Consider the following 20,772-nt stretch of genomic DNA (forward strand, 5'->3'; position numbering starts at 1 on the left):
TCTGTCACTAACAGATTCTTGCCTGAATAGTTTTCATACGGTTAACATGTGTAAACAGACTGGTGATACAGTGCATTTGTTTCGTAATAATATTAAAAATAATAATTTAAACACTCACCTCTTTCTCGTTTTCTGCGCTCGCGTCCGAACCCCTTTCACCACTCTTCTTGGTTCAAGAAATACCTCAACTTTGGCGTATACACATCACTGGTCCCCGAACCTGATTACTTCCAAAGTTACAGTTTTTTTGAGTTCTTTTGTGAAAGAGCTTCAAAATTTACTTATGTGTTTCAACACTTTCTTCTTGTTCGCTAATTTACTAACGGTTTTTACTTTTTCGACAAGTTTACAACATTTGATTTCTTTCAAATCGCGATTACGATAGTTTTTGCTTTTAATTTTATGTAAAGATGGTTGGCTTCTAAATTCCTCTATAAACTCCGTTAGAAGAAAATTTTCACCAGTCGTCACGGTGGAATAAAACAGCGGGTGTAACGCGATGTTTTTCCTTGCACGTAAACCTAATGAAGACCCGGCCATCCTCCAGACACGTAAGTTTTTCGGAAGGCCGAACTGTGCGTTGATAGGGCCCCTAAGGAACCAATCAAAATAATGTCAGTTTATTACAATTTTTATATCGGATTTCACGTATGTGGTGGTAAAAAGTATTGAATATTGTTTGGTTACGTTAATGAATAATGTATTCACAAAATCAGTACTTGTGAATATTTACATAAGCCCAATATATTTTACATTGAAAATTAAGAATAACCTGAGTTATTTTTTATTCCATTCTTGGGGTAAAGAGGTAGGTTTGGTTTCATTATGACTAAGCATAACTAGCAATCCAATAATATGTTGGATTTGTAATTTTATACTGCATTAAAACCAATACTTTAATGAATATACAATATAAAGGTTTTATTATAATTATTCTAAGCATAAATTCCAATTAACTGAAAGTATAAATGCGAATGTGGCCTACTTTACATTAAAATTAAAATTAAAACGAAATAAGAGCGTATTTTTCAATTTTTTTTCTCTTCAAAATGTGCATTAAATTGAAGATAAGGCTGTTTCTGAATTCACCTGAAGAATATAGCCTACTTAGATACGTAGAATACTTGTCCCCGGGAAGTGACATGACAGGGGCTGTCAGAACTGGAAGTCATGTGAGAATGTAAATGAACGAATCTGTGTACCTCTAGCGTACCTTACTTAGAGTTGAAGAACTGTTGCCATTTTGAAATAAAGTTTTGTAAATTATACTTGATTTTATATTAAATATATAAAATACCTGTACAATCATTTCCACTTCTGTGACAGTGTGTTTTGGCCACGAGACGTTTCATGTTTAAATTCTACATTGGAAAACATTAAGGACACGAGAAAACACATAACCTTACCCCGTTGTTAACATGTGGACATAACATCATGTGACATCACAAGTCATAGCCAGGCTAATGATGGGTGCAGGCAAACTCCAACCAAAATTCATGGGGTTCCTTCCAAAAACAGCTTCAAACTCAGGGGTACCAACCGATATCTTAGTAAGAAGAAGAAGAAGAATACAACCGGAAAACTCGCCAGTGTATCGATTGTTTGGACTACAAGGAAGAAACTTCTAGAACATTCTAATATAGTCTCAGATTTTCTGTTTCTTCCCAGACAAGTGAGGGGCAATAGGTGGGAATGGGGGGAGAAATTTAGGGTATATAAGCTGGGGGTTTGGTAGTTCGGTATGGTGCAGCAGGACCATCACTAGACTCGCCATGGATCGTTGACATCGCACATCTCAAAACAAATAAATCTGGTAATGAAACATCGCCATACGCCATTCATACGAATCAAAAGTTAAAAGGTGTAAAAAAATTAAAAGGTATGAGCATTACATATACCACTATCAAAATTCCAAAAACTGAATAGTATTGATATTATTAGACTCTTATATGCTCCTGACACTGTGCTTTGTCTATCGCTCTAGTTTGGAATTGATCACATACCTACTTTTCTTACAATGCAAGTCACAATAACGGCATAGTTAGGTAGTGCCTGCCAGTGCGGTATTTCCCCACGTTCCTCTATATTTGCGCGGGTGGTTAGTTGCTACTTTACACGACGTGCAGGCATATAAGGCCCGTTATTCAATGGCACGGAAATGAAACAAATGGAAACCAATGAAATTGCAAGGTTACAAAATATTAATTTAATTTTTTGAAAAATAAGTATGCTTTGCGATTATAGCACGGACAGAATTTACATACATAATAAAAAATAACCGACAAATTAATTATAGAACACTAGATGTCCTTGTACTTGAAACAAGTTCTAACGTATATAGAAGATTAAAAAGCATGGTTATCACCGCAGCCAAGATGTGCTTAGCTTCTATTGGTTGCACGGAGCAACGTAAACGAAGAGCATTGCCAAACTAATCTGCGCGGTTTCATCCGTCTCTTGTTTCCGTGCCGCTGTAGAACGGGCCTCAGTTATGTCTTACGTACCGAAAAACAGCCCGATATGTGGCCGATTAAATGAGAACGCTTCGTTACGAAAGTTAACCCTTCAACGACGTGTACCATTGCTACACTGTTAAAAATGTTCTAAAATCTACAGAGTGGCTACCTAGCTACTTACCGATTATAAATTAACTAGAGAGCTTAATAAGTAAATGCAGGGATATCTTCGTAAATTTACGTGTAGTGAGTTTACTTATCGCGCACGTAAACCGCGAGAATCATCTTGGTATGATTACAACTTGACAACTTGTTACATCATAACAATAACTCGCTTCTTCCGTCCACATGCCCGTTTGCCACGTTGACAACGCCACAACCGAACTCATAACTCGCCTAGTTTCGATTGGATTCAGTATCGGCTGAGCTGCAATCGACACAAACATTGACCAAAGGATATCTGTAAAAATACAAGCACTTAACACGAAACAAACATAACGACCTGGCTATAAACCCATTACTTTGTTTATTTTGGTAGTTTTAGCTTGTAAGAAATTAATGCTGTTATAGTTGGTAGTGTCTAATCGTTGAGGCAAAAATAAAATCAGTTTTTATATAGTAAAATTTACAATAGCGCTAGAATTCCGAGACTAAATGCAGACGTAATTCTTTAGGTGACACTTATGTACAGTTTAGCGAATACGTCATTACGGGTTACGGAAATGGTTTTAGGTAACAGATATTGTCCGATAGCACGGGATTTGAAAAAGAGATAAAAATGGCAGGTGTAATAACGATTGAGAAGGGGGGAGGGGGAGGAAAGGGAGAAAACGAATAGAGGAGTAAGACAGATGAAAAAAAAAAATCCCTTTCGGCACACCTTACAGGCGTAGGTAGATTTCGAACATATTTATCCTGGGAATATTTTGAAAACTTTGATAATGTTCTGGAACATTTTAAGAACTTAATGTACATAACATATTTAAGTTCTCCAATATTACAAATATTTTTAACTTGTGTATCCAGCATTCAAAAGTTTACAATACAGCATTGAATAGCTTAGAACAAATTTCCTATATGCCAACTAAGGTAATTATTATTAATTTTTTTTAACCTGTAAACACTATTTTTCATTCCTTGCACTAGTAACATGGTTGTATAAAAATTTTCTTTGCACCAAGGTTTAAGATAATATTAAGATGATTTACAATTAATTCAAATGAAATTGATACTAAGAAAGTTTTAATTTTTCTTTAATTATAACCCGTTTTAACGGTAATAATTTGTTTCATCAAAAACTTTCAGATGAAGTTTAGGATCATACAATCAATTATTACCTAATGGATATGATAGTATACCTATATATTTTTTAAAAAGTAATGATTATTTTTTTACTTTCAAACCTTGTTCATGTTATTTCCTCCACTTGCAGTAATAGTTGGGTAAACAATAACACTTGTAAGAATGGTTTTAGTCAATATTTAGGCAGTTAAAAAAAACAATGGATTCATTAGTGTACCAAGTACGGAAGTTTTATTTATTTTCTCATTCCAACCCCAGGTTTTTTCAACCCTTGCAATTGTATTATCAAAAATTGTTCCCAAAAAAAGTTTAAGATAAAAATTATGTTTTATAAACAATTTTTACAGCTTTAATAGTGTGCACATTAAGGGATTTATGAATTTTTTTGTCTCCAACTGCTGTTATTTTCCACCCCTTGCATTAATGGTTGGTCATACGAAAAATAATTTTGGGTAAAAGTTGTAGATATTTTTAGGTTTCACAATAAAAAGTAATTAATTTAGTAGTGCAAAAGGAACGGATTTTAGGATTTTTTTTTTAAAAACCCTTGCAGCAATGGTTTGTCGTATCAAATTGTATCAGACTAAAATTTTAGATTAAAATTATAAGATTTACAAACAATTCTAATGGATTTGATAGTGTAGCTACTAAGGGAGTTTTGAAATTTTTTTTTTAATTTTACCTCTCAATTTTCAAACCCTTGCAGCAATAGTTTGTCTAATCAACAATAGTTTCAGACAAAAATTATAAGATTAATATTAAATTTGCATGACTTCAATGTTATTCCTATGAATGGGGGTTGGATTTTTTTTGTCCTCCAACCTTTATTTTTTGAAACACTTGCAATTACAGTTGGTCATATCAAAAACTTATTCAGATAAAAGATTTTAGTATTACTCAAGTTAAAATACATTCAAACAATGTGATATTTTCCACATTATAAGCATTAAAACGATATTTTTTTTATAAAACACCTTCCCCATTTCTATCCCTTTGGTCAGATATTGCCCATTAACGAACTGGACCGAGATTTTCCACTACTGGATTTTATGTACCAGTTCAGAAATGTTTTGTGAAAAATTGTTTTATCGTGATTCACAAAAAAAGATTATATATACACACACACATATTAACATTTGAGTTGTGATGGTTTTGATGTCTACGGTCCACGAAACAAAAATCTGTATATAAATTTTCCAAATGTCGCACCATGGTAACGGCTACAATAGGTAGTATTTCTTTGAAATCTATCTAAAAACTGTAGGTTTTTCGTTGCTATGTTTGTTACAATAGTGAACCTTTATTGTTGAGTTTCTTGTTTAATTTCATGAGAATTACTATTTTGAAGAAATAGTTCTTTACAGCCGGTAACACAGATGGCAGTACTGCTAAAGTTGATGCGTGCCATGCAGTTACCGTTAACAATGAACAACATGATAAATAATAATAAATACAGTACACTCCCTATTTAACGCGGTTGTCGGGGGACATAACTTTTACCCGCGTTGTTGCATAACCGCGATGTTTCGATGTGACCAAGGTCAAAAGGCATAAAACACCGCCTGTGTTCTAATAGGTCGGCAAGCACGCACAGTATAGACGGCCCGCCTTTGTGCGGACTTTGCATCCGCAGTTTCCACTAAACACGGGTGAAAAAATAAAAATAATAAATTTTAAAGATAAATATTAAATGTTGAATTGTTTTTATTTTTCCGCGTGCCGCGCACAGTTTGTCGCACGGCCTACGAGCGCGCCACACGCCGCCATACACATGTGCGGCACACAAGCTGCTGCTGCCAGTCTCGTGGTGTTAGCCACAGTATCTGCTTCGTCAGTGTCCGTAACAAAGTAAGCGCAGTGTGTGCGGTTACACACGATTCTGTGGTCAAAGTCTTCTAAAAAGAAAGGCCGTAGTGATACTTCAAACCGAATATGAATCGCAAAGTACCGAGTTTGATTGACAAAATAAAAATTCTAGATTTACTTACAGATAGCTTGTCTTTTGTAGAAGCAGGCCGCAGATACAGGAAAAAAACGATTCTAGCATTCGTACAATAAAAAATAAAGAATCGTCTTTCGTGTCAAGTGGTTAAACTTTATTACCCATGCTTACAGTAAATTATAAATGGTCACATGTGGGAAACAAAAATTGCGCCAATTTAATTTTAGCGCAATCAGTGACACCGTATTAAAAACCGTGTTAAACTTTGTCTTTACTTATTTCACCAAAAGCTGTGTCGAGTTGCTGAGTGTGTGTGGCTCGGATCGGCAAGTGTTATATTCCCCAGCCTCTGTTTAAAGGTCGGGAGACCGCTACACATAAACATTTCCGGGACTTGTTTACTACCTCACGGCAAAAGTGGTACAGTATGGTTCAAGTAAATATTGGACCACTGGGAATTCCTGGGCAAAGATTAAAAATACGCTAGCCGATTTACTTTACTATTTAATGTTAAAACATTATACCAAAGTAAAAAGATGAACTTGTATAATACAATGAATTACCCAATAATATTACGTCTGTAGGTTTAAGTTGTAACAAAACATTTATATACAGATGTCCAGTAAAGTACCAATTAAGATTCTGGAGTGGAATTTTAAACACCGGACTACCTGATTTTGCCTTGTACGCAGGGACGCTGCTCAGTCAAGTGACTCATGCTCTGCCTGTGTGCTGCGTGAACACATTCCCTCCCCCACTCCCCCTCGACAAGTTTCTGCCCGCTCTAATCTCTACCTCTCTCCATATTCTCGGCTCGCCTCTCCCTACCCAGCGCTTGCCGACAACCAAGCCTATCCAACATCAATCCCCAGCCGAGTCACGCTGGACAATGTCGCTGGAAGGTGGGCTTTATCAGGTCCCCTGTCCGATGCTTCATTTGTGAGATAAAGCGACGTTAAGAACTAGTGTTTCAGAAAATATCACTGGGCTGGATTGGACCATAATTTGAAAACCCTACAAGATAGAGGAATAATGTACGGAGATATCTTGTTTAGAATTTTACTGCGGACATTTTCTACGCCTAGGCTTTTTTCTGCCCGATGCTTAGTTTGTTAGTTACAACGCAAAATTATCCTAATCGGCTGTCAACCATTTATTCCATTATTATTATTCATTTCTGACTGGGGGACATGGTTTGACCCGCGATATACCCGATTCCGCGATCAATCGGGGCGCGATATACCGGGAGTTTACTGTATACGTGTGTGAATGTTTTATGTGGTTAATAATTTTAAAATGACTTCCACATCCAGAAAATTTTAAAAGGTTGAGGAACCAAATTAAATCATGTGTACAGTTGGCTAGGTTGGCTCTAATAAATATTTTGTAAAATAATGAGAGCAAATGTTAATTAATGTTTGGAGTTTTTTCCCCCCCACAGATTAACACCTACCTACTGTATACAATTACCAACCATCATATTCAGGGCGAAATTAGAAAAAAGTTTTTCAAAGTGAAATTTTAATACAACTGGTAGGGTAAGTTGAGGTAGTGATGACAGAGCATAATGTAAATGTGGAGTGGGGCAAAGGCTATATCCATAGTAGCACACTTGCATTTTATACATACTTGCTCACTCACATAGGGGTCTTCTTGGTCACTAGTATGCTTGCACAAATTCATATACATTATCATAAGTCTATGTTGTGAAGTTTACTTCTAATACACATAGTAGCGATGCAATCACATTTTTTCCCGTTCTTTGTAATGTACACTGTGATGTTCATAACAAACTCAATGGTGTGCACACAATAAACTAAATAAAATAATATTGAGCAGAATCTAGTCAACATATATATATATATATATATATATTATTTTTATTTATTAAATTAATTTCCCAATCTGCAAAATAAACCAGAAACTTAAAGAGTTAATTAAACCTACAGCAACCAATACTGAACAGGCTCACCAATACCTTGCTAGTACAAATGATAATCGCAATGTACGATTCTTGCTAATGTCATTGAATTATAATTTCATTATACTTAGGTATAATACTAAGTATAATAATGTACTGTGCTTGTGTAAAAGCTTAAGACAAATGCACTAGTGTTTTTCTAGTACGAGGAACTCTTTATTTAGACACTATAATGTTACTGTTACTGTGTACTGCCAATATCAAATTTCTCCAACAGTGTGTACATGGAGGAAACAATTCCAGCGTGGTCACGAGGCAGCATGCATTATTCATGACAGCAAGCAGTTGCGATTCACTGAGTAGACGATGATAACCGTAAATATGACGGAAAGCTTGTTATCACGTTTTACATTTTTAATTCAACAGCGGTATTCATTCCACAGGGTGTAATCTGCAGTTGGATTATTCGTTATTTACACAAATAAAAGTACTGGAATTTCATGTACACCAGTGAATATGGTTCATTATTATTCTAGCCGATTCGCAGGCGTTGCTTTTCAATGATGTTAAATGTAATGGAATTAAATATAGTGGGGTTTAAAAATGTGATAACTAACAAAAACAAGTGAGTAATTTGCTGTCAACAATTGACATAGTTTTAATATCAATTTTTTTTTAAATTCTGAAACTTCAATAATTAATATGCATTGCATTTCCTTACTTCAAATAGACACACAAACCATTTTGTTTGGTTACTACAAAACACCAATTTTCATAAATCGGGCATAACAACTTTTTCCAATAACCCCAAAGTATGTTCAATTGATTAATTATTTTGGTAAAAAAATAATTACAAAAAACCTTATAACCATCTAAGAGTCAACATTTAGCTAATATTTTCCAATAAATAATCTCTACCATCATGAATCAGTTAAATCAGATGATAAAATTAATCTTAATACCTCATTGAGGTCCCAGTATGTCCGTTGTCACTAATACTTCCAAAATACAGCAGAGTTCCTCTAATATGGACTAGACGGGACAGGACCCTAATCGAATCACTGAAAGTCACGATTAAACAGAATTTGCCTCAAAATGCTCATTATACAAGTTTTAAATGGGTGAAAATATAAAAATATACACGTTTGTTTTTTACATCTATCATTTGTGTAATGCAGAAAGCCCTTTAACGAAAAGGCCTATAAACTTAAGACCTAAATTTTTAACCTACAAAAATAGGTACATCCTACTTTTAATAAACATTAAATATCTCCAAAGACAATTTGAGTTACACCACTTGTGCTTTAAGGGACTCATGTGTTTATTTGTATATTGTATTGTGATTAACCAGATGCCCGGAAGAGCGGGGTCTGTATTAGCGGGACTCAACTGTATATAAATATATATCCACCAAGTGTAGTATAATGGGTGTAAAAAAATGCCTAAGTGATAATTAGAAACACTTGTGTAACTTTTTACACCAATTATATTAAACTTAGTGAATCTCTCTTGTAAATATTGGAGTTAGAACAACAAAACAATAGAAGTATTGCCTTAGAATTTCAGAAAGAGCCCTTAAATAATAGTAATAATGATAAAATGAGGAAAGATAATTATAAAATCAACATGGCGTGCGAGACTGATCAATATATTCGCACATTGAAGTGACAATTTATAACGATACAGGGAGTTGGTAAAATCTTAAATATGTGGGTCTTGGTTTATGGCTATGAAAATATAAAATGGTTTCATAATTTTATATATTATAATAATCATACATTAACACTACAATTATAGCTTAAGATTATTACTACATAAAATACACAAAAAATATTATAGTTAAAGTAAAAAATTATTCAAAACTATACATTTAAGAATTGAGAAAGTATGTTCGAAAAGGTTAACTCCCCCGTTGATTGGACCAAATTATCTTAGGGAAGTGAATGATCTAACGACTACACCACTGTAGTCCCTCTGTCTCGTAACCTCATGGCTCGTAGTTGCGTAGTCATGATGTCTTAGGACCTCGTAGACTTGTAGTTTTCCTTGTCTCATCTACAGGGGTGGCAAGGAGCCGGGTAACCAAGGCCCTGTGCCGTCTCTTTTAATACACACACACTTGAAATGTGAAATGTTTGAATTTAACTATAGACCCTATATCTATCTATAATGAGACAGTTTGTTATTTGCGTAACACAGAAACAAAAGGCCTATAAACCTAATATTCGGTACTAGATTCTCCCTACATAGAAAGGATATTTAAATTTTTTTTAATTTATTTGATGTTTTAGCTATTTTTAACATTCCCCCAATTACCTGCACTTTTGATCATCTGCAAATGAAGCATGCCACCATGTAGACCTTGACCCAGTGAGTAAGTCTGTTCCGTAATTCTAACATTATGCTCTTTTATTTAGTGAATTTTTTGAACTAATTTTCTTTAATATCAAAGTGCATCAGCAAATCTGACCTCTTTCTGAAACAGATATGGTAAAAAAATATCAAATATTTCTATAAATTGTTGAATGAAAAACTGAGATATGCCAATGTAGCGTAAATACAATTAGATTGCTTCCGATAAATCTTTTATTTGTTGCTTCACAGGAAATATACATGTTTTCATCATTTTTTTTTTATTGGGAAGGCATTTGATTAGCTGAAATCTTACGATCTGAAGTCTCACTAAGGACTTCTATTTTAAAACTTCAGCTCTTCAATTGTTTACATTGGGCCAAAAACCAATCCCAGATTTTTTTTAAATTTTTTTGGGTACATGATAAATGAAATCTGGCATAGTAGTATAGTTTGGGATCAGTTTAACAATAACGACATATTCCTAATGAGAAAAAGACAACCTTGAAATCCTAAACCCAAAAATATTAGCTAATGTGAGTACATAGGTTTATCGCCTAATGAATACAATATTCAAAAAAATTTAAAACTTTCTACAAAGTTTTGTCAACATACGGTATTTGTTAAAATTGAGAAAATTTATTTGCATCATAATTCAATTTTATATTTTATTTCATTCTTTAACGCAGTTGTATGAGACATTTAATATTTCAGTTTTGAATTTAGTTCAGAATAAACTAATTTAATTTACATTCTATTCTAATGCTTTCTCAGAGTTATATTTGGGTTGATCTATATAAACAAAATACATAGTTTGTCGGTCTGTATAATGAGCAGTGCAAAAGTCTGCAGCAAAGCGCGGGTAGGTACACAAGTTAGTTCGTTATACAACATGAACATAATTTATTCGGATTTTAATAAGAAAATCAAAATTTATTAAGATAACTGAACAAAACAATATTGGGATTTTAAGTTCCCGCTTGGCTTAAAAATGTTGTTTTAAAGACTTTTTCTACCTTAGAATTTTCAGGGTGAGGACCCGTGAATCTCGTTTTATCTTAGGGTAAATCTATCCATTCCAGACGCCTCAGTACTATGGCCTCTTTCCAGAATATCAGGACCTCACAAAGTCGTCAGCCACAGCTCGTCAAACATGAGGACATGAGATGCCAACAAACTATACGTGTCAGGGAAATTAAGGATGCGTGGTCATCACTATTTTCAATCAAAAAATGAAACAGGATTAAGGTAATAAAAATAAATTCTACAAAGTCATCTTGTTTATTCATTTGTCAAGATGATTTGGACACATCTCCTACTACATGAATGCTCTACTTTGATATTTCACTAATTAAATAAAATTCGTAAATACTAGTTAACGGAAGATTTGTTTCACATACCTATGAAAAAGGAAGAAACCTATTAAGATTTCATATTAAAACTACAAAATTGTTTAACATTTGAATTAAAGTAACAAATGCTTCTTAGTTAAGTGACAAAAAACAGTCAATGGTAGACAACACAATGAAACACATTCACCTTACAAAATGTTGAGGCCATGTCACATAACACACTTTTACAAAGGCATCAGTAAGAACTATACTATTGAGCAGTTATTGATGCAATGTAATCAATACATTGAATTAACACACCTCATTCAGACATTTGTATATTATATACAAATATACACAGTGTACACACACACGTTCATTCTCTAATTATAAATTTTAACAACCACCAACACTGCACTTGCTTCTGGTTTATCTAAGTATTTACATATGCCATTATTCACAGCTATGAGAATAAAAATTTACCGAAGGCCAACATAAATAAATTACGTAATGAACGCAGACAAATGGCAAGACTAACTATATCAATTTTGAGTACAGAATTTTTATATTACAGAATATGCAACTTTCATATCACACATCTCAATAGCATTGCTTCAGCTTTATCTAATAGTTTTTAGTTTACTATCAAATTTAACTAATTTATTTGTAAATATTGCACTGTTTAGCAATAACTTTCTTAAAATACTTACATAATTTTTATTAAAAGAATTGTGTGTTTGTAATACAAAATTTTATGATGAATAGTTCATTTATTAACTCAAGTAAAGTATTTTCCTTCAGTTTAAAAATCACTAAGCTTATAAGTATATAAGCTAAAGTTGTACCATTAAAGCAAGACATTGAAACATCTTCAGCAAACCACAAAACATGGTATTGGAATAATACTAATATATTGGTTTTTGAAGTTATTTATTTCTATTCTTTTTATATACATATGTATAAGTAGGTATAAAAATAGTAAACATACGATGAGGAACTCAACAAATATAATACAAACGAGAACGACTAGTTACAAATAACTAAGTATTTCATTCCTTAGTAAATGTAATCACATGGTGATTATTCCAAAATCAGAAACATCTAGCTGTGGGAAATGAAAATCACAATAACCTCAAGATCATTCGAGTCATCATGGGCATTGAGCCAAGCAGATTTATGCACTGGCAAATAGAATAACATAAGAATATGACAAAACAATGCATTACAGAATACACTGCCCCTTCACAGCAAACAGCAACACATTTATGGTGATAAAATTCTTAAACTCCACAAGTCAAAACATACTATACTACTATGTACTTCTTGAGTAATTCATCTAGCACAATTGTCATCTTTAAGGTTACAGACTTGTTCCATTGCAAACAGCCTGATATCCCATTTAAAATACTAACTAAATAATAACCGCCCTTTCCCCTAAATAAATGTGGAAGCAAAAATCCTTATATAATTTTGAAAGAAGTGTTTGAGTCTGAAGATCTATGTGTATTCACACATTGCCCAGTAATTTCAATCCAGGACAGGAATCACATATTCAAAATTTTTCAAAATTTTAATTAGCACGAAAATGTCATTTTGAAAGTTTTATCACTTGTAAGCTAAATTATAAATATAAACCAAGAAAATTTTGTAAGCAATAATGTTAAATTTTAACAGGTCAATATTTACAATTACACATTCATAATAAGGAAGGAAAAAGCCTAAACATTCATTCCTGATTTTGGAATACTGTATGTAATTCCAAGAAATTAGCAAATAACATTCATAGAAGTTAATTAGTTTGGAACAGAGTCATATTCGTTGCACTTTTCACCATACTTTTCAAAGTCATGATTATTCTGTAAAAATCAATTTCTGTGGAAAAGTACGGTTCACAACACCCAATTATATTACTCTTGAAACACGCGCTACAAGATACAATTACTGGATGAACACCCAAACATGATTCATCTTGAAATGGTGTGTCTTACTGACTTTCATTACAGCTTTCAATACTTCTATAACAAAAAGTAGGAGTGATGTTTCCAAGAAGTCCACAAGGAGAAGGAAGAAAATACTCTCCGAAACAGTCCTGTGTACTTGATCAAAACAAGTACAAGCTGTTTTTTTTTTAAAAATCTAACTGCCAAAAATGGTAAAGTTTTTTTTTTGCAGTATTCAAAATGCCAATTCCTGGCTACCCAAAACTTCAGATTAGTCTGTGCTTTCAGAAAAAAAAAAAAGTTCCCAATAAGCATATAAAGTGAACAGAACACCAAACCAATTCTCCAACAAGCACACCACTCCCAGCCTTTACCGGACTGCCAACACCCAAGATATGCACACACGTTCAGGAAATGTTTGCTCTCAGCATGCAGTTGCCCCACCATGGACCGACTAGTCCAGCGACGGCCAGGCTTCCAGCGTGCCGCATCTGGCCCGCGGCGTCTTTGCGTACGGCTCGCTTAGAGAATTTAGCAACAAAGAAATATCAGGTAAACAGAAGTGCATTAACCATCTTTACAATTGTAGAATAGGTAAGTAGTCAGCAGTCACTGATGCAAAGTCACGATATTCTCACAGAAAGACTGTTAATTATTTATATTTTTGTAACCTATATATTGTTCCATGATAATTCTTCTTAAATTAAAAAATCAATTATTTCTTATAAATACTAATTTTAAGAGAATTATATTTTATCTCTTCATCACATTACAGAATAGAATTTATAGTTTATTAGTTGGATTAAGAAGATATAAAAATTTTTTGTTAGAAATTTAATATTTATTCATGTTTGTCTGGTCCCCCCCAAATAAGTTACAAAAATTAATATCTGGCTAGCGAAAAGAATGAAGTTGGCTATCACTGGCCTAGTCCATGGTTACACTGTTCTACTGATTCTTATCAAGACTTAACACAAGACATTTCCACCTGCAAGCAAAAATTTTTATTGCTTTCTAAAACAAATTCATACAATTACAAATCGCACCCACAGATACCAATGTAAAACTAGCCGCAAAGCCAAAAACAGTGTCAGATAAATCATGTTGGATGTTGCTTTATTCAAAGAGAATAAATTCAGGTTCCCAAACTTTAGGAGGGATGAATGTCCTTTTTTTGTGTGTCCTGTTATATACAAAAAGTACACTGAGGTAATTATCAACATGCAAATAATTTGTTATACTAATGATTTATTACGACATATTTCAAGTACTTCAAATCCCTGCAGACACTGAAACCCAAACAACTTTTTTTTTATTTAGAAAGTTTCACAAATACTGTACATGTCATGGGACGTCACAACTGCCACAGGTAGTCTCGACGACGAATGTTCGAACTAAGGCTTCAGTGCCTCTACAATGTGCACATCCCCCTGCAAGCAGCTTCCGCCAGTGCAGTTTCTGACGAGCGACCAGGACTCTACAATTCACCCTGCACATTGAAGTAATTATAAAATTACTTCTAGATTTGTAATTACTACTGTTAAGTAGCTATACATTTATTTTGTTAAATAAACAAAACAGTAATCATTATAAAAAAATTTAAAAAATAATTTAAATAATGATGCCCTTTTTAAACTCATAGACCTATTTTCTTTCCACACAATGAAACAAATTAGAATAAATTTATTGTCCAGCAATTTTTCAGTTTTGATTAATAAAAATAAACGAAAAAGAAATTGTGATTGAAAAAGTAAACACAAGACACCAGATTTCCAAGTGTGCATCAAAAACTAACAAAAACCATCTACTATAGCTATACAGCAAGCATAAAAACAATTATTTATATGTCTGTATACAAGAATCCTTCAAATAATTAAAATTTAAACTGTTAATTGAGGACATAATAATATTTCAGAATAATGTCACTTATGCATTGAAAGGAACAATTCATTTTGGTGAATGAAAGCAAAACATTGCATAAAAATAACCTTTGTATGTACAAACAAATATGTAGGAGGTGAGAGGGGCAAAAACCTTTAGTCAGAAAAGCTCGCATAAGTTCATTCTTTGTGGCAGGTTACATTTTACAGTGAAGCATTGGACTCTCAACTATGCTTACAGACAACTAAAGCACATGGAAATGCAACAAGGGTAAATAGAAAAAAAAAAAAAAATTATGTAATGGAAAAAAAAAATTGCTGAACAATGCATTTGCAAGCTTCGTATGTTGCAAACTTTCCCACAAACAGGCCACACACACACACACACAATGTACACACTCGCACAAAATTTGTAATTTCCTTAAAGCCTATTATCGTCATGGTTGACTCCCAGATGAAGACTTTCCTTTGCTTTGTAGATCGGCCAATTTCTGCACCACCTGCAAGAATCACAACGGAAACATTTTTTTCAAGACTCCTGCGTGATTTACTTGATTTGAGGGTGATACCACACATTTAAACATACAGGTAGGCGCCATTAAAAACACGGACACATTTTATTTTTCAAGGCAAACACACAGCACCCACATTGTTCTATAGAAACCTAAGATAAAATATCCATGATCTTTCAATATTTACAAGCATTGCCACCACAAAACAGGAAAATAAACCACAAAAAATATTTTCCCTTCCAACAAACCATGCAAAAAGAAGCAGCCTCATCACCTCACCTACCTGTTCCTTGTCATGTGATTACAAAAACTGATTAAGTTTATTGTAGAATTTTGTGGTGCTACCTAGTTCTTGCAGTCCCACGATGACATAACATTTATGTAATTATGAAGAAAAATATTCAAAACAAAACTGCATACACCTTTTGTCTGAATGTGCACAAAATTACGTAGAAACCATACTCATGGTTACTTAATATCAATAGAACCACATTAATAATTACACATAGCCCAAATTTACAATTCCTGTCACAAACAGAAACATAAAAATTTGTAACTACAACCAAAATTATACCCATTGCCCTACATGTGTATGTATCTTTTCCAATATATTCATTATTAAGATCATTAATGGTATGCAGCAAAAATAATACATTCAACTGCTATTTGCGCTACATCATCCCCAGAAATGATTTGGATACCTATAAGCAAGCTGCTTTTGTACAGTAGCAAGAGGATTATATTATACACAACTTATGTAAGACTGCAATAATAATTTGTTAACACTTCATGGCTGCAGTTCGCTTAATCACGCACTTGCTGATGTGTAATTTACCAACTGACTGTCATAGAAACTCGTATAAAAGAGTTCAAACAACCGGCTTCAAATCTGATCTTACACTATCTATAAATTTTACTGTCCATTTTTTTTGCATAGATATTAAGCAGAGAAACACAATAAATGGTATTTTGGTACTAGAAATGGTGCTTCGTGTACCAAAAATAGAATAATGGCATCCAAAGTTCAACATAATTAAGAAGTTTTGCCACATCCCTACAAAAACTTTTTTTATGGTTTTCACCTTCAAAGTGTTACTTGCTGTCCAATTTTTAATTTTTTTCTTCTTTTTCTTTTCATACCATCTACGAGCGTATATGTAATGAAAGAGTAAAATTCAAACAAAATTTGAATGCTCACATATTTAATTTTTTTTATTTTTTATTTTCCAGAGGCAAAAGTAAACCTAGGATATATTATTGCCAACAGTACATGTTGAGCCTGGAGCTACCTAAGAGTCAATCACTGATTTCCACTCAGAATGCGACACATTCAGTCAATCATAAGCCCCCTTCACCAACTAATCCCTAGGTTTGTTTTACTCAAAATTTTCTTTTGGACCTTTCAACTCTCGGGGTGCCCCTGTGGGTTGTACACGCGAAAGGGCAAGGTGCTCCCAGGTCAGTGAGGTTATGCATCAATGCTCCTCTCGAGGAAGAGCTGTGTGGCTTAGGGTTACCAACTATTTCACCCTGACCATAAGGGACACTGAACCCCGCCTAATAGAGCCCGGGGGGAGGGGGGGGGGAGATATGCAAATTGGTGCTATTTTAGCAGTTTTTGTATCTGAAAATAAATTATTTATTGGTTGGTTATATTATTGGTTGAAATATTAAAATTTGTTGTATTGGCCTAATAATTTTTTGAGTGATGAATTTAATACATAAAGATATGATAATAAAGATAACTTTATCCGTTTTCAACTCAACACAATATCAACATAAACATAACAGACTAAGCACGGATGAGTGATGCCACCTGTCGGCGTCAACATGAACTATTTGGTGGCCAGTGAACTGCGGAGTAAACGGAGCCTCGCAATGTCGCAATACATATAATAGGTGGTGCGGCGCAGGCGGAAAGATACTTTTTCAATTTTATGCAGGTGTGTGAATTGAACTTTAAACATGATACGGGAAATATCACGTCCCGTCCTGCCTACGTACGGGATAATTCTTTTAGTCACAGAATTCGGGAAATCCCGTACAATACGGGACGGTTGGCAACCCTAGTGTGGCTGCTGGTTATTTTGGTGCGACCGACAATATGTAACATATTTAATAACGTCTCCATCCCGTTACTATGCACTGAAGACTTGGGAAGAAAATTTTTCTCTACCAACAACCTGCAGCGTTCATGCAATGACAAAGGGGTTGATACCCAAGCAATCATCCATCACAGCATCCCCCAGCCAATTCTTCCTCCGAGAGAAGTGCTCACGAACAGAAGACGACCCGAACTCAGCACATGCTGCCATAGAAATATTGGACTACGTACAGACCACAATTCTCACACAGCCTTGGGCATATGTGTGTGAATGTGCACACATGTGTGGCACGAATCTAATATTTTAAGTCTTTATTTGTTCATAAATATTTATTAAATCATGATAAATACCACAAACGTTGTAACATACAGTATTCATGAATTTGTAAGCATGACAAAAGGAAATGTATTCATGATAGGGTCGCAGACTTAACTCAAGTCTTTTCAGACCTTGTGAGCAACCAAAACTTGCAAATTGTTATTTTAATTAAAAAAAAAGCATATTAAAGAATAAAAAACTAACCCAGACAGACCCTTCCCCCATTAAATTTGATAACAGCTCAAACAACATCAAAGTACCCATTTTAGAGCAGGATATGTGCATAAATGGCAAGTGATATATTCCTCATAAAGTGGTTGATGAATTGGAAATTAAAAAAAATATCTTAAATTTTTTTATAAGGATTGTTTTGTGTTTGCTAGAGGTCAGCAAGTATTTGAAGAAAAAAAAGAAGATATTTGTGAATTATTTCAGAAATATTTGTTTTCTGCAACATTATACATACTTTGATTTTATATGTAACAAATAAACTTCAATAATGATTCAAAAATTTCTAATAATATTTTATTTTTATGTATATAATCAGTTGAATCAAAGAAAAAATTAACAAACTTAAAATTTTATTGATTTAAGAAAATGTATTTCTTTTAACACATCTACTATGAGTTAAATAAACATTTATTTTTCATTTCACTGTATCTTGGATCAATTTTTCTTGGAAGCGTGAAAAAAGTTTTTATGTACGTTAAAATTTGATTAGAAAAAATTTTGATATTCGTGAATAATTTTATTTGAAATTTGATTGGAATAATAATATAGTTTTCTACCACATCAGAGTGTTGAAAGAGCTATTTATTTTGCTGCTATTTGATGAACTTAACAGCCTGTTGCTGCAAGAGTATGCGAATGAGCTACAGCATTCCTAAACTATGGGCTATGTAAGCATCTATTACAAAACAGACCTCCCTACACTCTCTTTCACCAACATAATTTTATTCTTTATTGGTTCTTTTGCAACCTTCTATCACATTAACACTTTTCTTCACCCTGCCAGCTACAAATTGTCATGCGAAGACCGAATTTTACAACACTGTAAGAGTAAGCATGAGATATGAACCCACCAAATGCTGAAAATGTGGGAAAAAAATTCCTCGCACAAAAATGTAATCTTAACTCTTTTTTATTCAAGCTTAATCAGCTATGCACATTTGTTATATTTTCTACCACCCTGCACACCTCAGTCCCATGAATGAAAGAAATATACATGTGTTATAATAATTCTTTTATGTAAATTTACTTAAAAAAAATATATCGAACAACAACTTTTTAAAACAGTATTAGCATCTGCAATGCCATATTTGTTCGTCAATTCTTAGCTTGGCTGTGATGTAATGAATCTTGAAATGCCTGATGACTAAAACAGTCAAAGATCGACGTCTAATTTAATTTGGAAAAAAATTAGGCTGACCATTATACAACTTGATTAAAATAAGATTATGTACATTTACCCACACCAACCATCACACCCACCAAAACAAGGTTCATCTGCAATTTGAGTGTGTTAGTTCAAACTTGCAACACAAACTATTCGCGCAACAGCACACAAACACCTTTAGCTTCATGCTATGTTACGAAGCAAAAACAAAACCCAAGAGTATAAACAATAAAATACAGAAGTCAAAATTTTGCAACCATTGTTATGAATTTGAAAAGAAAAAAAAAAAGCTGAAGAGCTGTATAAATATTGTGGGTGTCTGCCCTAGAGCCACAATTTTTGTTAAATGAGGGCTGGTGTGAATTGGAACCTACTGTAAAGGCAGACCTGAAATCCCAGCCAGCATACAATGCAGGACAAAGATAAGCTTCACATTTTTCAAACATACAGCTTTGATAATATAGGTACATACGTAAAAATACAGAGATCGTAAAAGAACATAGTAGCAGAACATATAGATGGAGAAATCAAATGATTAAATTAACTAAGTGTTATCATTGCAATGATGCTGTTGTAACTTGCAAAATTCTTCACTACATTTAGTTACTTCCAACCACCGAATTGCCAAATGAATAAGCTGGTCTGAAAAGCAAAAGTGTGTCTGCACAAAAGGGTTTTATACTAAAGTGTATTTCTTTTTGAACATATCTGCCCGCGAGTGCTTGTACTTATGCTGGCTTTCAAATCGAGTATTTGAATGCTGCAGATGTATCCCAACACAAGAATTTTTTTTTTTTATTAGTCCACACTGAGGTTAAGTGACCTAATTGGCTGTTCTGTGCCTTTCTCAAAATTAAATTTTTTTTAAATGCTAGCCAACAAAATTAAGTTGTCTGAAATACACATGCAAACATCTTCTGGATAAAAGCATAGACCGTGTGTCCACACAAATCTGTAATAAAGTTTCCGTAACTTTCACCGACCTAAATTTCAAACTTACCATAATAATTATTTTTACATAATTTATCCATCTTAAAATTTTCCAAACAAAATAAAGAAAATTCAATTTCCAACATCTCCATAGCTGGCCTAGAATTATATAACAAAACTGAAAATTCATACACTGTGCATAAGCCATTTTATTGTGTATATGACACTGCAATAAAAAAATCATCTGGAAACAAAAAAAATGTTTTCACAGATTGGGTGGGGGCAGACTGGTGCATGATGTTTCACCCTCAAATTACCATCACTGGGGAATTTCTATGACTTTTCCAGGATTTCAAGTATATTTCCATGACTTTCCAGAATGTGGGT

At 33.7% G+C, this 20,772-nt stretch overlaps 1 protein-coding gene across 3 annotated transcripts in view; it reads right to left on the bottom strand.

Annotated features, from left to right (window-relative positions):
* Positions 1–12,217: 12,217 nt before the first annotated feature.
* The window catches only part of LOC134528206 (cyclin-T), a 75,778-nt gene continuing 67,223 nt past the window's right edge, over positions 12,218–20,772 (bottom strand). For 2 of the 3 annotated variants that reach the window (XM_063361608.1, XM_063361609.1), the window contains one exon: positions 12,218–15,624. In XM_063361608.1, coding sequence (XP_063217678.1) covers positions 15,562–15,624 — 63 coding nt within the window. In that variant the 3' untranslated portion in view covers positions 12,218–15,561. The remainder of the gene's footprint in view (positions 15,625–20,772) is intronic. The other variant, XM_063361607.1, reaches the window with a different exon arrangement.

Source organism: Bacillus rossius, chromosome 1 (assembly GCF_032445375.1).
Source record: "Bacillus rossius redtenbacheri isolate Brsri chromosome 1, Brsri_v3, whole genome shotgun sequence".
In the NCBI taxonomy this organism is placed as follows: domain Eukaryota; kingdom Metazoa; phylum Arthropoda; class Insecta; order Phasmatodea; family Bacillidae; genus Bacillus; species Bacillus rossius.